The sequence below is a fragment of the Embiotoca jacksoni genome, unplaced genomic scaffold (assembly GCF_022577435.1).
Source record: "Embiotoca jacksoni isolate LCO1_2020_lvr unplaced genomic scaffold, fEmbJac1.0.p SCAF_69, whole genome shotgun sequence".
NCBI lineage: Eukaryota > Metazoa > Chordata > Actinopteri > Embiotocidae > Embiotoca > Embiotoca jacksoni.
Genome location: NW_027185424.1, coordinates 442,766 through 460,382, shown reverse-complemented (window position 1 = coordinate 460,382; position 17,617 = coordinate 442,766). Strand labels below are relative to the sequence as shown.

The 17,617-nt window shown below is 42.3% G+C and overlaps 1 protein-coding gene across 1 annotated transcript in view; it reads left to right on the top strand.

Annotated features, from left to right (window-relative positions):
• LOC138214249 (junction plakoglobin-like) overlaps positions 1–17,617 on the top strand; it is a 114,090-nt gene that overhangs the window by 84,158 nt on the left and 12,315 nt on the right. The window contains 9 exon segments of the mRNA XM_069175676.1: positions 5,260–5,461; positions 5,559–5,703; positions 5,781–5,913; positions 7,202–7,322; positions 9,547–9,666; positions 9,668–9,766; positions 12,597–12,749; positions 14,604–14,723; positions 16,785–16,935. Coding sequence (XP_069031777.1) covers positions 5,260–5,461; positions 5,559–5,703; positions 5,781–5,913; positions 7,202–7,322; positions 9,547–9,666; positions 9,668–9,766; positions 12,597–12,749; positions 14,604–14,723; positions 16,785–16,935 — 1,244 coding nt within the window.

The window sequence follows — 17,617 nt, the reverse complement described above, 5'->3', positions numbered from 1 at the left end:
TACACTGATGATCCAAAACATTGCTGCCGACACACCTTCGACCGGCCTTGTGATGGACGTCTGCAGGTGTCTTGCTGTATTGTGTATTAAGATGTTCGCAACAGATCTTTTAAGTCCTTTAAATTGTGGGTTGGAGATATCATGGATGAGATTTGTTCCAGCACGTTTTAACAACCTGTTCACAGTGTGTCCCATAATCTGTGCATAATGATTTGTCTTTATTTACCCATTTCACTTTGTTATTTGAAGCATCATCAGTTGTCATGGCTACCAGTTTGTTCTATCAGAATCCAAACAAACACTGAATTTGACTGAGCTTTTACGTTCTCTTACTGAATCTATGCATGAGTATAGTTGACATACATCAAAACAATAATGAAACCAAAAACTAAATTAAATGTGTTACAAGTTAATCGGGGCTTGGTCATATTATTTTGCTTCATTGCTTCAACGAAATATAGATAACCATAATAGAAAAAATAAAACCTTCATACACAGTGGAAGAAAGGATAGTTCAAAAGCAGCTGAGCAAACTTTTACAGTTTGAGCTATACTTGAATTTCTTTGAGACTGGCTTTTGGCCTCCGACATGACAACAAGAGGTCAACGGAAAATTGTAGTGGATGAGGCGACAAACTCGCCTTCCATTTTAGCACCAAATATGGGGCCTTTACAATTCCAGGCAGGGCTGCAGAGTTAATCCCTTATACTGAGGCTTAACTGAGGAGGATAATTCACACTCATAATTGATTCTGGGGCTTAATTCAAACAGAAAATGAAAGAAAATTGAATAAAAAATGAAAACTAAAACAGCTTCACAGAGAGCAGCCTGTTTGGTGTGCGTGATTTACATTAATTAAATCAACATGCAGCTTTTCTTTCTCCGTCCCTCTTCACCGCTGTCTGTTGATACATGCTCACTCACCCTTGCCCTCCTTATCTTTTATTTTTTCAGGAGGTTAGGGTTTCTTCTTTGCCACTGTCGCCCTCTGCAACCTCCGGTATAATGAAGTCTTTACACTTCTGTGTGTGTGTGTGTGGTATTAGGCAGTAATCTGGTTAGACACAGGAAACAGACAATAATATCAGAAAACTCCTCTCTCTCTCTTTCTTCAATAAAATGTAAATTTACAGGATCCTTCTTCTAACAGGGTTCATGTGTGATCTGTGGTGAAAAGCTGAACATCAGTTCAAATGAGCTTTATTGTCATAGTAATAGATTTACATATTTGGTCTTTTCTTTGTGGGGGATATTTATCTCTTTCTTCCTTCCTCATTTTGTTCACTGTATTTTAATGTATTGTGAATTAACCCATAATACAGTGGGTTAAATCTTATGTAAATCAATGTTGCAAATTTCTCAAAAATCCCAAACTAAAATCTCCTATATAAAAACACACCACTTTAAGGATCCACAATCCACACTGCCCGTCAGGACAAAATGAGGCAATTAAGTCCCAGGAACAGTCTTTAAAGTCTTCTGGAGAGATGGAAAATATGACAGGAAGGGCGACCATGTCAGCAGCAATTCATGAAGCCATTGTGGTAGAGTGGCTACACAATAACCACTCTGGGTAAATTGGTCTTCTCTGTCCTCAAATGAGTTTCCTGTGTCCGTTAGGTGGACTGCTGAGTCCTGACCTGAGGAGTTGGCGTTCCTGTGTTGTGCCATTCACTTTTGATACAACTGCATGCACTACATTGCTTATGCCTGTGTGTTTCGTCCTTTGTGTAGACGAACCTCTTCCTCCGAGTGTCATGGGGAATGAAATGTACAGGGATGCAATGTTTGTTGAAAATCTTCCAAAGAGATTAAAAGCCTGGGACTTCCCTTTAGTCCGTTAGAACCTCAAGCAAATCCAGCCGCCTTAAGATAACACGTTCCCCTGGATTCACCAGGCACAGGTCATTGATGAAATGTCTTTAACGCTGTTTTTTTCCGTTCTACTCACAGCTGGGAGTGTTTGAAAAGCAGACAGTTTTGTCTGCCCCATTTTGTTAACTTGCTGATTTGGGATTTTTTTTTTTCCCTCAAATTTTGTGCTTCTAGCTTGGGCAGGTACGCTATGTTGTTATTTCCCACTATGCTGTGCTGTAGCCTAGAGATAAAGTTAATACAGTGGAGTCCAGTTATGAATGACATGGTATGAAGATTTGTGGCTTTGTTTTAGTTGTTAAAAAAACATCTATCCTCTCGTTCCTTTGTATCCTCTGTGTTGTTCACATGTCTGTTAGGAGAACACATTACTTCACCTATGTGAACGACTACGTGAACAGACATTGATGTAGTGATGTGATATAGAGCCAGGAATCTGTACACGGTGTTACATTTTTAAAATTGGATGCACTATGCCGTTCATGTGTCTGACCACCTGCCTGTCTGATCTGCTCTGTGCAGCTTAACGTGACTTGTCAAAAGTAGGTGCATATTTTTAGAGGAGTGGATTGGAGAGACACGTCAGGGACACTTCTGAAACATGCTGCTGTGCATCTGGTGGCCGTCACAAGTGTTGTCTGTAGTGGCCATGATCAGTTCCAGCGCCACGTCGCAGCTGGAACAGGACAGAACCGGCCCCAGTGGAATCCTGCCTTTAGAAATAGGGTGACCTAGATAACTTGGAAATCTTCACAAACACAAATCCAACAGTAACATAAACTTTCCACTAAAAACTACTAATACTGACCTCGTGATGGCACTGCAGGTAAACATAAGGAATCAAAAAAAACCTTGACACAATTACCAGGGTGGTGTACTGACCAATTATACTGTTATTACCAGAATCATTCTTTCCATTTTCAAAGCTAGCCTTTTGTGCGTCCTATAATCAGGAATAATACATTTAGATCTGACACCAGTCACACTATACTTCCCATACACCATGTCGGGCAACTACTCTGTTTACCTCAACTCTTTTTTATTTCCTTAAAGACCTCAGAGAATTGTTTATCTAATTACGTGGTGGATCATTCAGACACTGAGATAATGTTATATATATAACATTATATATATATATATATATGTATATATATATATTTGCCTCACCATAGCCTATAATTACACAAACGCATTGAAGGGACACAGTACACTCACTTTGTGTTTTCTCTTACATACTGTCTTCCAGCCTTTAACCTGTAACATAAACAACAGCCATCATTTACATATATTTTTTATGTTACATGTATCATCTTGTATGTATCATTTAAGTTTGTATGCATCATTCATATATGCTGCATTTTACTTAACTGATGTGGGTATGAAGTCATCTGTTTTTTTCTGATTCTCTTTTCTCTCCTTTACTGAGTTCTGCTCAAAATTCATTCCTGTAAAATGGAACTTTTTCTTTGCCACCGTCAACTTGGTCCTGTTCTGGGTGGTTCAGACTGTAGGTTCTGTAAAGTGTCCTGTTCTGGGTGGTTCAGACTGTAGGTTCTGTAAAGTGTCCTGTTCTGGGTGGTTCAGACTGTAGGTTCTGTAAAGTGTCCTGTTCTAGGTGGTTCAGGCTGTAGGTTCTGTAAAGTGTCCTGTTCTAGGTGGTTCAGACTGTAGGTTCTGTAAAGTGTCCTGTTCTGGGTGGTTCAGACTGTAGGTTCTGTAAAGTGTCCTGTTCTGGGTGGTTCAGACTGTAGGTTCTGTAAAGTGTCCTGTTCTAGGTGGTTCAGACTGTAGGTTCTGTAAAGTGTCCTGTTCTGGGTGGTTCAGACTGTAGGTTCTGTAAAGTGTCCTGTTCTAGGTGGTTCAGGCTGTAGGTTCTGTAAAGTGTCCTGTTCTAGGTGGTTCAGACTGTAGGTTCTGTAAAGTGTCCTGTTCTAGGTGGTTCAGACTGTAGGTTCTGTAAAGTGTCCTGTTCTAGGTGGTTCAGACTGTAGGTTCTGTAAAGTGTCCTGTTCTGGGTGGTTCAGGCTGTAGGTTCTGTAAAGTGTCCTGTTCTAGGTGGTTCAGACTGTAGGTTCTGTAAAGTGTCCTGTTCTGGGTGGTTCAGACTGTAGGTTCTGTAAAGTGTCCTGTTCTAGGTGGTTCAGACTGTAGGTTCTGTAAAGTGTCCTGTTCTGGGTGGTTCAGACTGTAGGTTCTGTAAAGTGTCCTGTTCTAGGTGGTTCAGACTGTAGGTTCTGTAAAGTGTCCTGTTCTAGGTGGTTCAGACTGTAGGTTCTGTAAAGTGTCCTGTTCTGGGTGGTTCAGGCTGTAGGTTCTGTAAAGTGTCCTGTTCTAGGTGGTTCAGACTGTAGGTTCTGTAAAGTGTCCTGTTCTAGGTGGTTCAGACTGTAGGTTCTGTAAAGTGTCCTGTTCTGGGTGGTTCAGGCTGTAGGTTCTGTAAAGTGTCCTGTTCTAGGTGGTTCAGGCTGTAGGTTCTGTAAAGTGTCCTGTTCTGGGTGGTTCAGACTGTAGGTTCTGTAAAGTGTCCTGTTCTAGGTGGTTCAGACTGTAGGTTCTGTAAAGTGTCCTGTTCTGGGTGGTTCAGGCTGTAGGTTCTGTAAAGTGTCCTGTTCTAGGTGGTTCAGGCTGTAGGTTCTGTAAAGTGTCCTGTTCTGGGTGGTTCAGACTGTAGGTTATGTAAAGTGTCCTGTTCTAGGTGGTTCAGACTGTAGGTTATGTAAAGTGTCCTGTTCTGGGTGGTTCAGACTGAAGGTTCTGTAAAGTGTCCTGTTCTAGGTGGTTCAGGCTGTAGGTTCTGTAAAGTGTCTTTAGATCATTGTGATTGTTACTGGTTCTATAAAAGTAAAATTGAATTGAATTGAACTGGACTGATTGAATTGTACTTGCATGATTTTGTACATCAATCCTTTGAATCAATGTTTCCTGGCTTTCTGTCGTCTCGGTGCTAAAAGCCTGAAAAGCAAGAAACATTAGGCTGGTGTTCAAAGGGTTAAAAGACTGCAATGCCCTTTTCGGACTTTATAAATTGCATGTATAAACAGCTGGACTTGTGCAAAGTGGACTTTTAGATTTATATGTTCAAAAGGTTGCTGATCCATAAAATAATATCTGAGTGATTGCTTCAGCAGGTGCTGACATTTCCAGGTATTTTACCAGGAAACATGCTCACACACACTTGCCTTCATTTGCTCACAGAGCTGCCAGGAAGTAACAGAAACTAGAAAAGCTCCCCACATCATGTCCCACAGATTTGTTTAGAATGAGATATTGGAGCCTGATTGAGGTCAGTAAAGATCACAGATTACCTAATGCTCCTTGAAATTAGTTTTCTTTTTTGAAATATGTCCGTTTCTCTCTCTTTCTCCTTCTATTGCATTGTACAGTTCACCGGTGGAATCAGTCTTATTTTATGCCATCACCACCCTCCACAACCTGCTGCTGCATCAAGAAGGAGCCAAGATGGCTGTGCGTCTTGCCGACGGCCTTCAGAGGATGGTTCCTTTACTAAAAAAGAGCAATCCAAAGTTCCTGGCCATCACCACAGACTGTCTGCAACTGCTGTCCTATGGAAACCAGGAGAGCAAGGTGAGGACAGGATCCTGACATTGGGAGGGAGATTCTTATTTTCATGCACTTTTTTTTATTATGCAGTTAACACCTCCTATTTCCTGTTTCTTTTCAGTTGATCATTCTAGCCAATGGGGGCCCAGATGGTCTGGTGTTCATCATGAGGAACTACAACTATGAAAAGCTGCTTTGGACCACCAGCCGTGTTCTCAAAGTGCTCTCCGTCTGTCCCAGCAACAAACCAGCAATCGTAGAAGCTGGTACGTTGAGCATGAATGTAGAAGATTCAGCGTAGATGTTTGAATTGTTTCTAACTGTAAGTTCATTCTGTGCTCAGGGGGTATGCAGGCTTTGGGCCAACACCTTACAGGGTCCAGCCAGCGTCTGATCCAGAACTGTCTGTGGACACTCCGCAACCTGTCAGACGCTGCAACCAAACAGGTACTGATTCACCAGCTCCGGATGTTGTTGTATTTCAAAGAAAAAAGATGCTAGAGAGTAACAGATGATAATTAACATATTCGTTTATGGTGTCATAAAGTCACAGCTGTATTTATAAATATAAAAATAAATACTTGCTGCTGATTGGTCGATTGAATATGCCCTTCCTTCCTTGCCTCCTGCCCCGCCCAAATAAAGTTTAACTTCATGTAGCCCAGCAGCTGCAGTCTTGACTGTCTTGGACTTTCCAGAACACTCTCTAAATGTATATTTTCTACATAAAACAAATGATTGGTATCTGCCACAGACTGTATCTAAAAGTGTTCGTAGCCTCCGGGTCTGAAAAATTAGGCCGATGCAGAAGTGTCTTAAGCTGCAATACCACCGAGTGCCAGTAGAGGTCGGCTCCAAAAAGCCTCCGGCTCCATAGACGACCATTCAACTTTCCATGAAATTTGAAGTCGACGCATTTTTTCCAAGCGTTATCTCGGCTTTGTTAGCTAAAGTCACTCCTTCTTAACAGTTTTCTGGTCTGAAAATAACCGAATCATTATTTTTTTTAAAAAGCCTCAAAAAGACCTGTTTTTGGGGGCGTGTCTGTCTGATTGACAGGCCTGTGGTGCAGTCAGGTTACAGCTATCGTTGGGCGGGACATCAGGTTTCCAATCAGATCAGTCAGATCCACCGCTCGCTTCCTAGCAGTTCTTCCATATATGGTCACTTCTGGCACCAAACCGCTCCAATATCCAAACTGAAAGCTTCATAACCGCCATTGGATGACGTCACTGTCGTTGCCGCTTGGTATTTACTAGTTGTTTAGCAAACTACCAACATATCATTTGTTTCCCCTTAGATTGCTATTAGTGCACGAGCTACAACATTAGTATGAACTTACTACAACATAATTAAATTTGCTTTTGAATCAATTTTGTCAGACAGTTCAAATAAGAATCTGAGACTGTCTGTGGCAAGAAAAGGCACTTTTAGTGGACGTACACTGATAAGGCACAAATGCCCCAGTGTATTCCATTGCAGCATGTTTTGTGGCTGCCAGTCAAAGCGCTCTTGCACAATACTGAACCCATTTCAAAAATTGTTATCCCAATTAGTCATCCAAACCTGAAATGGGAAAAAAAAGAGTCCATGCTGAAAAATACAGAAGTTTCTCTTTGGGGAAAGATGCATCATTTTGGAAATTGTAAAAGGTTTCTGGTACTGGTTGTAAAACTGTTTATGTGAACCTGCTAAGCTAACGCTGCTGTGATGTTGTGATTGGTCCTCCCTCCCTGTCTGTGTCCCACTGGCTGCTCGCTGTAGGAGGGGCTCGCCGGCCCTGCTGCAGATACTGGTCACCCAGCTGGGATCAGACGAAGTCAACATGTTGACCTGCGCCACAGGGATCCTGTCCAACCTCACCTGCAATAACTCACGCAACAAGGTAAACGTAATGAGGTGGCTCATAGTATGAGGACATGTGAACAGTTCATCTATGTGATAACCAAACTTCTGATATTGTTCTATTCTTTTAACAGGGGAAGGGAAAGCAGAGAATTAAATGTATATTTATCATTCTGAATTAAATAGAATAATGTCTGTTAAACTCCCAAAGCTCTGTCATCATTGTGAGATACTGTCAAAGTTTTGGGAGCCTTTGTTATAATTTTGAGTTGTTTGGTCACCGAGTCCAAGGTATGAAACAATAATGGAGATTATTATTTTCCTAAATGTATTTTCCTGAAGAAAATAAAAAGATCCACTCTTGCCTTTTAATTTAATGCAGTTCTATTCACTGGGCTGTATTGGCAGACAAAAAGTTCAAGAACAATGTTGCCAGAGCTTCAAAATGCAGTTTGTTCAAATATTGTTGGACAATGACATTAATATAATTTTTTACACATTAGTTCTTGTTTGTCCTGCATCCTGCATATTTTTAAATGTTCTATTATTATATGTTTTTATGTGAAATACTGCATGTAATTATCTTGCTGTGAAGGACTTCATAAGTTTATATTATTATTATTATTATTACGATATCTGGACTTGTGGAAGAAAATCTAATTCTGCTGACTGACAGCAGCCACATCAATTATAGCCACAGTTTTGACTCAATATCTCAAGATCACAATATGTATCTATCAATATTAGTATTTAAAAGACATAAAAGGAAAAAAAAGATATCTGTCTACTGACAGTAGCTTGCTCACCAGGTAACCATCGGTGAAGATAGTGGCATCCACTCTGCCCTCCATCTACATGAGAGGAAGAAGTGTGAATGAATGAATGAAAGGAATGGAAGAGTGAAAGAAAGAAAGAAAGAAAGAAAGAAAGAAAGAAAGAAAGAAAGAAGTAGAAAGAAAGAAAGAAGGAAAGAAAGAAAGAAAGAGGAAGAAGAAAGAAAGAAAGAAAGAAGGAAAGAAAGAAAGAAAGAAAGAAAGAAAGAAGAAAAGAAGGAAAGAAAGAAAGAAAGAAAGAAAGGAAAGAAAGAAAGAAAGAAGGAAAGAAGAAGAAAGAAAGAAGAAGAATGAAAGAAAAGAAAGAATGAAAGAAAGAAGAAGGAAAGAAAGAAAGAAGAAAGAAAGAAAGAAAGAAAGAAAGAAGGAAAGAAAGAAAGAAGGAAAGAAAGAAAGAAAGAAAGAAAGAAAGAAAGAAAGAAAGAAAGAAAGAAAGAAAGAAAGAAAGAAAGAAGGAAAGAAAGAAAGAAAGAAAGAAAGAAAGAAAGAAAGAAAGAAGAAAGAAAGAAAGAAAGAAAGAACAGTAAAATTGGAAGCAAAACAAGAGTTTTGAGCAGCTGTCTCCTCTGCCGGAGTCAGCTGCTAGTGCTGAACTCAACGTGTCTAGTGAGTAAACACTGGACGGGACAGTGAAACTGTCACATTACTGACAGAGTTAATGTGTTGAGGTTGTTTGTTATTCACACTTCAGACCAGTTCCAATAACTGTATGTGATGAGCTCAATTAGCCGTCGAAACAAAGTCAACTTTATGCTGCAAACAAAGCAGACATACTGACTTTGCTGATCTTTGTTTGGACTCTTCCAAAAGGATCTTTAGTGCAGCTAAAGAAACACAAACTCATCCAATAATCAGTCTGCATGGCGTCAACATTTGATTTGGCTCTGGCTGTTTTTTTGCCACTATGTTTCTTGCTAAAACTGAAGATAAGCAAGCTACAACTAAACCAGAGGCTTAACCAAACACCATTTTAAGATGATCCGCTGCCGGGCCCCTTCAATAATCAGTTAATAAAAAGCCAATGTCTCTCTCTCTGCTTTTATCATTCTTCACAAAATTCATTAAAAAAAAACCAGAAACAAAGACAATGAAAAGCCTGTAAACCTTCTGAGTATGTTTTTGTTCCACACTATTTAGTTGATGAACAATTTCAGCTGTGTTTACTCTTCACCTCAGACAATATGCACTTCTGAGGAAAATCAATTTACAAAAGCAATATTATCTTATTGATATTTACAGTTTTTTTTTTTTGCTTTGCTCTCGAGGCCTGGACTCACATACAGGGGATGCACACAGGCCATTTACTTTTGGTCAATTTTTATTCTAATCCATGTTTTCAGACTTAATTTCGAGAGGTTTTTGATGCCTTAAAGTGACTGACTTCCCACCTGCAGTTCAAATCAGGACTTGTGTTCCTTTTCTTCTCCACAGACTCTGGTGACTCAGTATGGTGGGGTGGAGGCATTGATTCATGCCGTGCTTCGTGCCGGGGAGAAAGAAGATGTTGCAGAGCCGGCGGTCTGCGCCCTGCGCCACCTCACCTCACGCCACCCAGGATGCCGAGCTAGCCCAGAATGCAGTGCGGCTGCACTATGGTATCCCTGCTATTGTCAAGCTGCTGGGGCAGCCGCACTACTGGCCTGTAGTAAAGGTGAGTTAGGGTGCGAAATAGTGTGCTGATAAGGTACCATGTAATGGAGCTGGTAACTGAACCAGCCTCAGTGGGCCAGAAGGACAAGAAGCAGAAAGGGAAATGTAAGAAGGAGACCAGGGGGGAGGAAAGAGGAGATGCTAATGACACTGATGGTGTTGATATGGTGTCAGTTGGTCCAGAGGGGGCGGTGAGAACTGTACTGAAACAGATATCCATGATAATATACACAAATACAAATACATAGAAAGAACAGCCAGAACAGAAGAGCAAACACACACAGTGTGACACATCTCCCATCGGGCTTCACAACCAAAACACTTGAGCTGTGACAACACCTGCTGGTGCACCGTGTCCCCAGAGACAGTCAGACAGACAGAAAGAGAGACAGACAGACAAAAAGACAGACACTAAAAGATCCAGAGACAAAACTCATTGTTGTTGTTTTTTCTTAGTGAGGAAGAAAGATTGAGGCTGAACAACAATCAGGAAACGAGCAGTAATTATACCTCGGTGCTGGTGTACTGATGCACAAGGTAATATTTTGCAGTCTGAAGACCTGCAAACAGAGATGTGGTTGGTGTGTTTGTCATGGATTCTCTCTGCTTCACAGGCTTCTAGAGATCAAATCAAAAGTTGCCACCGTGTGAAAGAGGCAAATTGCTCTGTGACCGATAGGTTCATGTCAGTCATATTTCTGCCCCGCGAAGTAGAAAACAGAGCTCATGGCTGCATTTAATGCACCACCTACTGCCTTTACAACATTGCAGAGACCTCTAAAACAGCCACAACAGCAGGCAGGACATTTTTTTAAAAAAAGCTGTGCTTAAACACAAAACGTTAACGTAAAGAAATTTTAGAAAAAAAAATCAAAACATGACCTTTTCATATCATCTTAGCATTTTCATTTAATGTCTTTTGAATTCACATTCAGACTCACATCCATGGTTAGGGGAGGGAAACAAAAGCACTTTGGTCATGGTTGGGTCAGAAGGTCAGACTAAGGGGTGAGGGTACGTCTTTTGGAAATTCATGCAAGTCTATGTAATGTCCTCTGAAGTGATGGAAACATGACTGTGTGTGTGTGTGTGTGTGTGTGTGTGTGTGTGTGTGTGTGTGTGTGTGTGTGTGTGTGTGTCACGAATAGGCAAAAACCTAGTACCAAAACTGAACACAGTAGAATAAATTGGGACCATTTTTTTTTTAAAAACAAGTTTACTGTTGCCATGACAACAAAGTTTGTGTAACTTTGAGAAAGTAGGAACTTTAACCCAGACCACATTTTAAATGATCATTTATCTCAAACCATAATCTTGCCCTAACTACATTTTTAACAGCCATTGTAACAGTTTTGGAAAGAACAGACAAAGGACATCCAAAACACACGCACACGCACACGCACACACACACACACACACACACACACACACACACACACACACACACACGCACACGCACACGCGCACACGCACACACACACACACACACACACACGCACACACACACACACACACACACACACACACACATGCACATGCACGAGCATGCGCTGTGGCTGGGAGGCCAAACCAATTAGATGTTTAGCAGTATTTTAGGAAAGTTATCTAAACCAGAATTAATCTGATCAAAGAGGAAGTACAAAAACTAAAACGTGAGCAGGGCACAACATTCAGCATGACGTTTTTTGGGGACAGAAACAAGCCGATGACCAGAGATAGCGGGGAGCTCTGGTTGTGTTGTTGCGGGGGGAAACGTGCGTGTTTTCAACGCACCGTGAGCAGGCGAGGTGTCACGTTGGACAACCAAAGTGCCTTTGTGCCACAGTTTGGGTCGTTTGTGCCAAATTGTTTTCTTCAGATGACACAAAACATCCAAGTTGAAGTCGGCATTGACAGTCTCGAGGAGCAAACTCAGTGCACAATGTCAAAGAAAACCTCTCTGGGTGCAATCCTGACCTCATGAGCCTTTTTCAGTCTTGCCACATGAATGCCACTCAAAATACCTCCACCTCCCTCATTACTTTTAAGTGTCTCTATTGCGGATTACCCAAGTTTGACAAAAAATTGGATGTGTGCCCTCTGCTCGGACTCGTGGTGAAATCACAAATGTGTGCACAAAAAAGTGCTGATGTTGATTAAGCAACTCCTTGGAGTACTTACTGATTCCAGCTGGCCTCCTTCTGCTCCGTGCACATCATTGTGCTCCGCTACGAACAATCCCTTAACCTTTAGACCACACCTCTTACACTTCTGGTTGAGGTCAGGATGTCATTTGACAGAAATGCTTGCTGTTATTTGCTGGCATCCTAAGAATGGTTGGACCTAAAAACAAGGCTTGTGGACCAGAAACATTTTCACATAAACATTTTATCATCGGAATTTCTAAATGTCCTTGCATTTATAATTATTTCTATTTTGGGGAGAACTCTCCCAGCATGCTGTTCACTGATACTATACTTTCTGAAATATCTGTGAAGTGACATACTTTGCAGGCCGTGCTTATAAAAGCAAAGTCAGAACTTTTCTGAACACTTTGGTGGCAGCAACGAGATAGCACTGAGCTCTCATGGATCCTCGGATACTGGGAGTCTTCCCAGCTGTCTCCTCAGCTGTTAGATCTTTTTTCTCTCATCCCTGTGGTTTCCTTTGATATGTAGCATCACACACTGGTTGGTAAACATGAGTGCAGCGTAAGCAGCTTGCTGAAATTCCAAACAGTAACTGGCACTGCCATTTGAAGGCTCCACATGTAAAGTTGCCTTTAAAGCTGACCCACATAGAGCCTGGAAAGTCCTGTTGAGAAAACTCTTTGATCTCTGTCCTCTCCTCAGGCCACCGTGGGTCTCATCCGAAACCTGGCGCTGTGCCCAGCCAATCAGGCGACTCTGAGGGAAGCGGGTGCTATTCCACGATTGGTAAACCTGCTGCTGAAGGCGCACCAGGACACACAGAGACACGCCTCCTCTGCACAACAGACATACCAGGTATGGACTCATAACTGTAATTCAATTAGAAAATAAATCTAATTGTATAATCAGTTACAGCTATTGAGACAAATATTTAATTAAATTAGTTACTATTCAAGATGATGGTGTTTCAGCTGTTTCTGTCAAAGTTTCTACAATCAAAATGAGATTGTACAAATTTGACACGCATCACATGACTAATGCTATCAAATGAAATGTAAAGAATGAAGTGGTTATTTGGACGTCAATCCTGGTCATTAGCAGGGAAGGAGATGGTTTTCCTACTTTGTGCTGTGTCACCTTTAACATGAGATCATTGGAGTCAAGTTGTCAGTTATAACCCAACACCACAAATCACACATTTGCTTTAAAGTATGTAAAGCATAAATTCTGTCCTTTAAACTTAACAAACCTCTTAACTGGGAAAATTGGAAGAAACCTTAGAAAGAGTTTGCCTTGGACAGAGAATAGAGCATCATTGGACATTTATAGTGTGGAATATCTGGATGACAAATTTATAGCTGGACTGTAACATATGCTATGTAAAGAGTAGAGACCTGGTCTCCCATCCTCTAGACCAGTGGTCTTCAACAGGGGGATTCCCTAGGGGTCGCGCAGGTACTGCAGGGGGTCGTGAAATGTTTGGTTGATTACACAATTTTTCTTTTTTTTTTTTTTTTTAATATATTTTCCCCCCAATTTTTTCCTCCTAAATTTAAATGTCTTTAAATACACATTAACATGAATCCAATATATTGTAGCGAATGGATAAATGGAGGCAGAAGAGGTTATCTTTCAGTCAGAAATGCGCATTCAGCGACACACAGGAGCTCTCAAGCTGGACACTGGTTCACTCACAGCAGGAGACTGGCCTGGACCTGTCCCTCACAGCCTGGACCTGTCCCTCCAAGCCTGGACCTGTTCCTCAAAGCCTGGACCTGTCCCTCCAAGGCTTGACCTGTCCCTCACAGCCTGGACCTGTCCCTCCAAGCCTGGACCTGTCCTTCACAGCCTGGACCTGTCCCTCACAGCCTGGACCTGTCCCTCAAAGCCTGGACCTGTCCCTCCAAGGCTTGACCTGTCCCTCCAAGCCTGGACCTGTCCCTCCAAGGCTGATCCTGTCCCTCCAAGCCTGGACCTGACCCTCAAAGCCTGGACCTCCCTCCAAGCCTGGACCTCCCTCCAAGCCTGGACCTCCCTCCAAGCCTGGACCTGTCCCTCCAAGGCTGATCCTGTCCTTCCAAGGTTGGACCTGTCCCTCAAAGCCTGGACCTGTCCCTCCAAGCCTCCTGCACACAAAGAGGAGGACCCACCCCTATCGCTGCTGTGCCAATCACAAGGCCCAGTTTAATATAAAACACCATTTTATACAATATATACTGTATAGTAGGGGGTCCCGGCTCCATCTCTTTATCAGTTTGGGGGTCCTTGGCCTGAAAAACTTTGAAGACCTCTGCTCTAGACATCTGACGATGCTAATATTTTTATTCTCATCTAAATTCTTTGACTTGTTTTTCTCTGTCAGTTTTGCACATGTGACTTTTCCAAGTCAGATGAGTTGCCTGCACTATGTTGTCTTAAATTTACATCCATTACAGCCATTTATCTGTTACTTGTTTTATGTATTTAACCATTTATTTATTGTAATTAAGAGTTTGAACTTCTGTGCTCGCTTCCTAACTTGGTTTTAAGGTTTAAACACATTTAACTCATTTTTTATTTCTCTAAGTTACAGTTTAGCTGCTCCACAATCTTTCTTTTACCTGCAAAACACTGCATGATTATCCCTGGTGAGGAAACACCATGTTCGATGTTTTAATTCTTTGTTTGATGATTCTCCACTTCTATCTTTCTGCCCATCTCTGTCATCAGGATGGTGTTCGTATGGAGGAAATAGTCGAAGGCTGCACAGGAGCGCTTCACATTCTAGCCAGAGACCCCATAAACCGAGGAGAGATCGCCAGCATGCAGACCATACCGCTGTTTGTACAGGTACACTCATATGCATGCATACGACATGAAGATATCAGGCTGAGCAAACTGCCAAATGGAAAGATGGAGGAGGACGTAGAAATGTGGATCTCAATTGATGGAAATGTTCCTTCCTTGAAGATATTTCAACTGGTCCAGGCCTGGAGAGGATAAGAGTCCTCCCCAACAACACTCGTTAGTTTGAACTAAGACTACAAATAATGAAGGAGCTGATCACCGTGTAGATGAAAATTAATAAATCAAATTCAAAGCCATCTTTAAATCATGCAGAGAAGTAGTTATTGTACAAAGCATCCAGTGTGCGCTTTACATATTCCATGCTGCACTGGGCCCTCGTGGTCAAGTTCAAACTGTCATTATAAAAATCAATTATTAAATGTGAAATTAGTTAGAAGAATTGGAAATGTTGTGCGATTCGATGAGACCCGACCACCACACACACACACACACACACACACACACACACACACACACTGCGCAAACACACACACACACACACACACACACACACACACACACACACACACACTGCGCAAACACACACACACACACACACACACACACACACACACACACACACACACACACACACACACACACACACACAGACACACACACACACAGACACACACACACACACACACGCAGACACAGACACACACACACACACACACACACACACACACACACACGCAGACACAGACACACACACACACACACACACGCAGACACAGACACACACACAGACACACACACACACACACACACACACACACACGCAGACACAGACACACACACACACACACACACACACACACACACACACACACAGACACACACACACACAGACACACACACACACACACGCAGACACAGACACACACACACACACACACACACACACACACACACACACACACACACACACACACACACACACACACACTGCGCAAACACACACACACACACACACACACACACACACAGACACACACACACACAGACACACACACACACACACACACACACACACACACACACGCAGACACAGACACACACACAGACACACACACACACACACACACACACACACACACACACACACACACACACACACACACACACACACACACACACACACGCAGACACAGACACACACACACACACACACACACACACACACACACACACACACACAGACACACACACACACAGACACACACACACACGCAGACACAGACACACACACACACACACACACACACACACACACAGACACACACACACACAGACACACACACACACAGACACACACACACACACACACACACACATACACACACACACACACACACGTATGGTACCAGTTACTCAGTATATGTACAGAAATCTTCCAGCTGAACTGCATCCTTCTGGTCACTGAACAGTTTATAGCTCCATGGATCTCATTACTGGGAACTCAGCCATGTTATACAGAAGGCTACTTCCTGTTTTTCCACGGAAAGTACGAGAAAGCTGCACAAACAAATGTGTGACAACTCTGCAGAAGAAATGAGGCGGATGAGCTACAGTGATAACTTCACAAACACTTCATGTAAAGACTGAGTTTTGATCCGGCAAACAGCCTGAACAAACTATGGAACTGAAGGCAGCATGTGTACTCACGCCTGTCTTTGAATAGTGATGCAATTGCTTGGCCTGCATCCGCCTACTTGTTATGTGTAACAGCGTGAATGCTTTGAGACTGACGAATACCCATGTGTACAATATATCGCCGTGAATTTACAAAGACGAGCCAAAGGCAAAATCAGAAAGGTGGTGGGACGCCGCCAGGAGGCTTTTCCATCCCCTCGTCTGTGTGAACACCGAGAAGCACATCATGTTTGTTTTAAAGCATCCTGGCAGCTTCACGCATCCTGACAAACAACTTCACACACATCGACCCCCGTGTGTGTGTGTGTGTGTGTGCGTGTGTGTGTGTGTGTGTGTGTGTGTGTGTGTGTGTGTGTGTGTGTGTGTGTGTCTGTGTGTGTGTGTGTGTGTGTGTGTGTGTGTGTCCAGCTGCTGTACTCGTACGTGGAGAACGTGAAGCGAGTGTCTGCCGGCGTGCTGTGTGAGCTCGCTCTGGACAAACAGTCGGCGGAGCTCATCGATGCAGAGGGAGCGTCGGCACCGCTCATGGAGCTGCTGCACTCAAACAACGAGGGAATCGGTACGTCAGCTAACAGCTGGATATTATGGGCCGTTTACTTTCAACAGATTGAAGCGATGTTCTGAAGGTTTTGTAAGAAAACAAAAAAAAGTAAGAAATATGTTCAAAATCAGGATTAAAAGAGACTTGAGTATAATGATGGTTTGAAACAACACCATTCACCAGACAGGCCACGCAGGAGATCTTATGTTCCATTCTGACAAAAACTAACTTTGTGAGGTTTTTTTTAAACTACTTTAATGGTAAACCTCTTTGGTTGGTGGGAGAAGGTTGAAGGTTGGCTGATGGATCATGACTGCCATCTGCTGGAATCCACAATGAGTAAAACTGACATATCCATCTCCTATAAAGCCTAAATACATTCTGAAAGATCTGTTGTGTTGAATATGGAACACAAGAAGCCACCAGATTTTATAAACTATAAAATTAGCCTTTACTAGTTGAATGAGAGCAAACCCCTGCAGCCGAACTCCAACTTCTACCTGAAGGCAGCAGATTAGTGTTTTTTGTTTTTAAAACTGCATGTGGTTGGAAAGTCCATGGTTTCCACATAAGTAAGGCCAAGAAGTCAAACAGTGATTACTGTAAATGTAATGTTTCTCATGAATATTTGAGAAGTGCGACACTGTTAGCAAACCAAACTGCTTCAGGCATCGAACCAGACCAGCTTGTTTTGGTATTT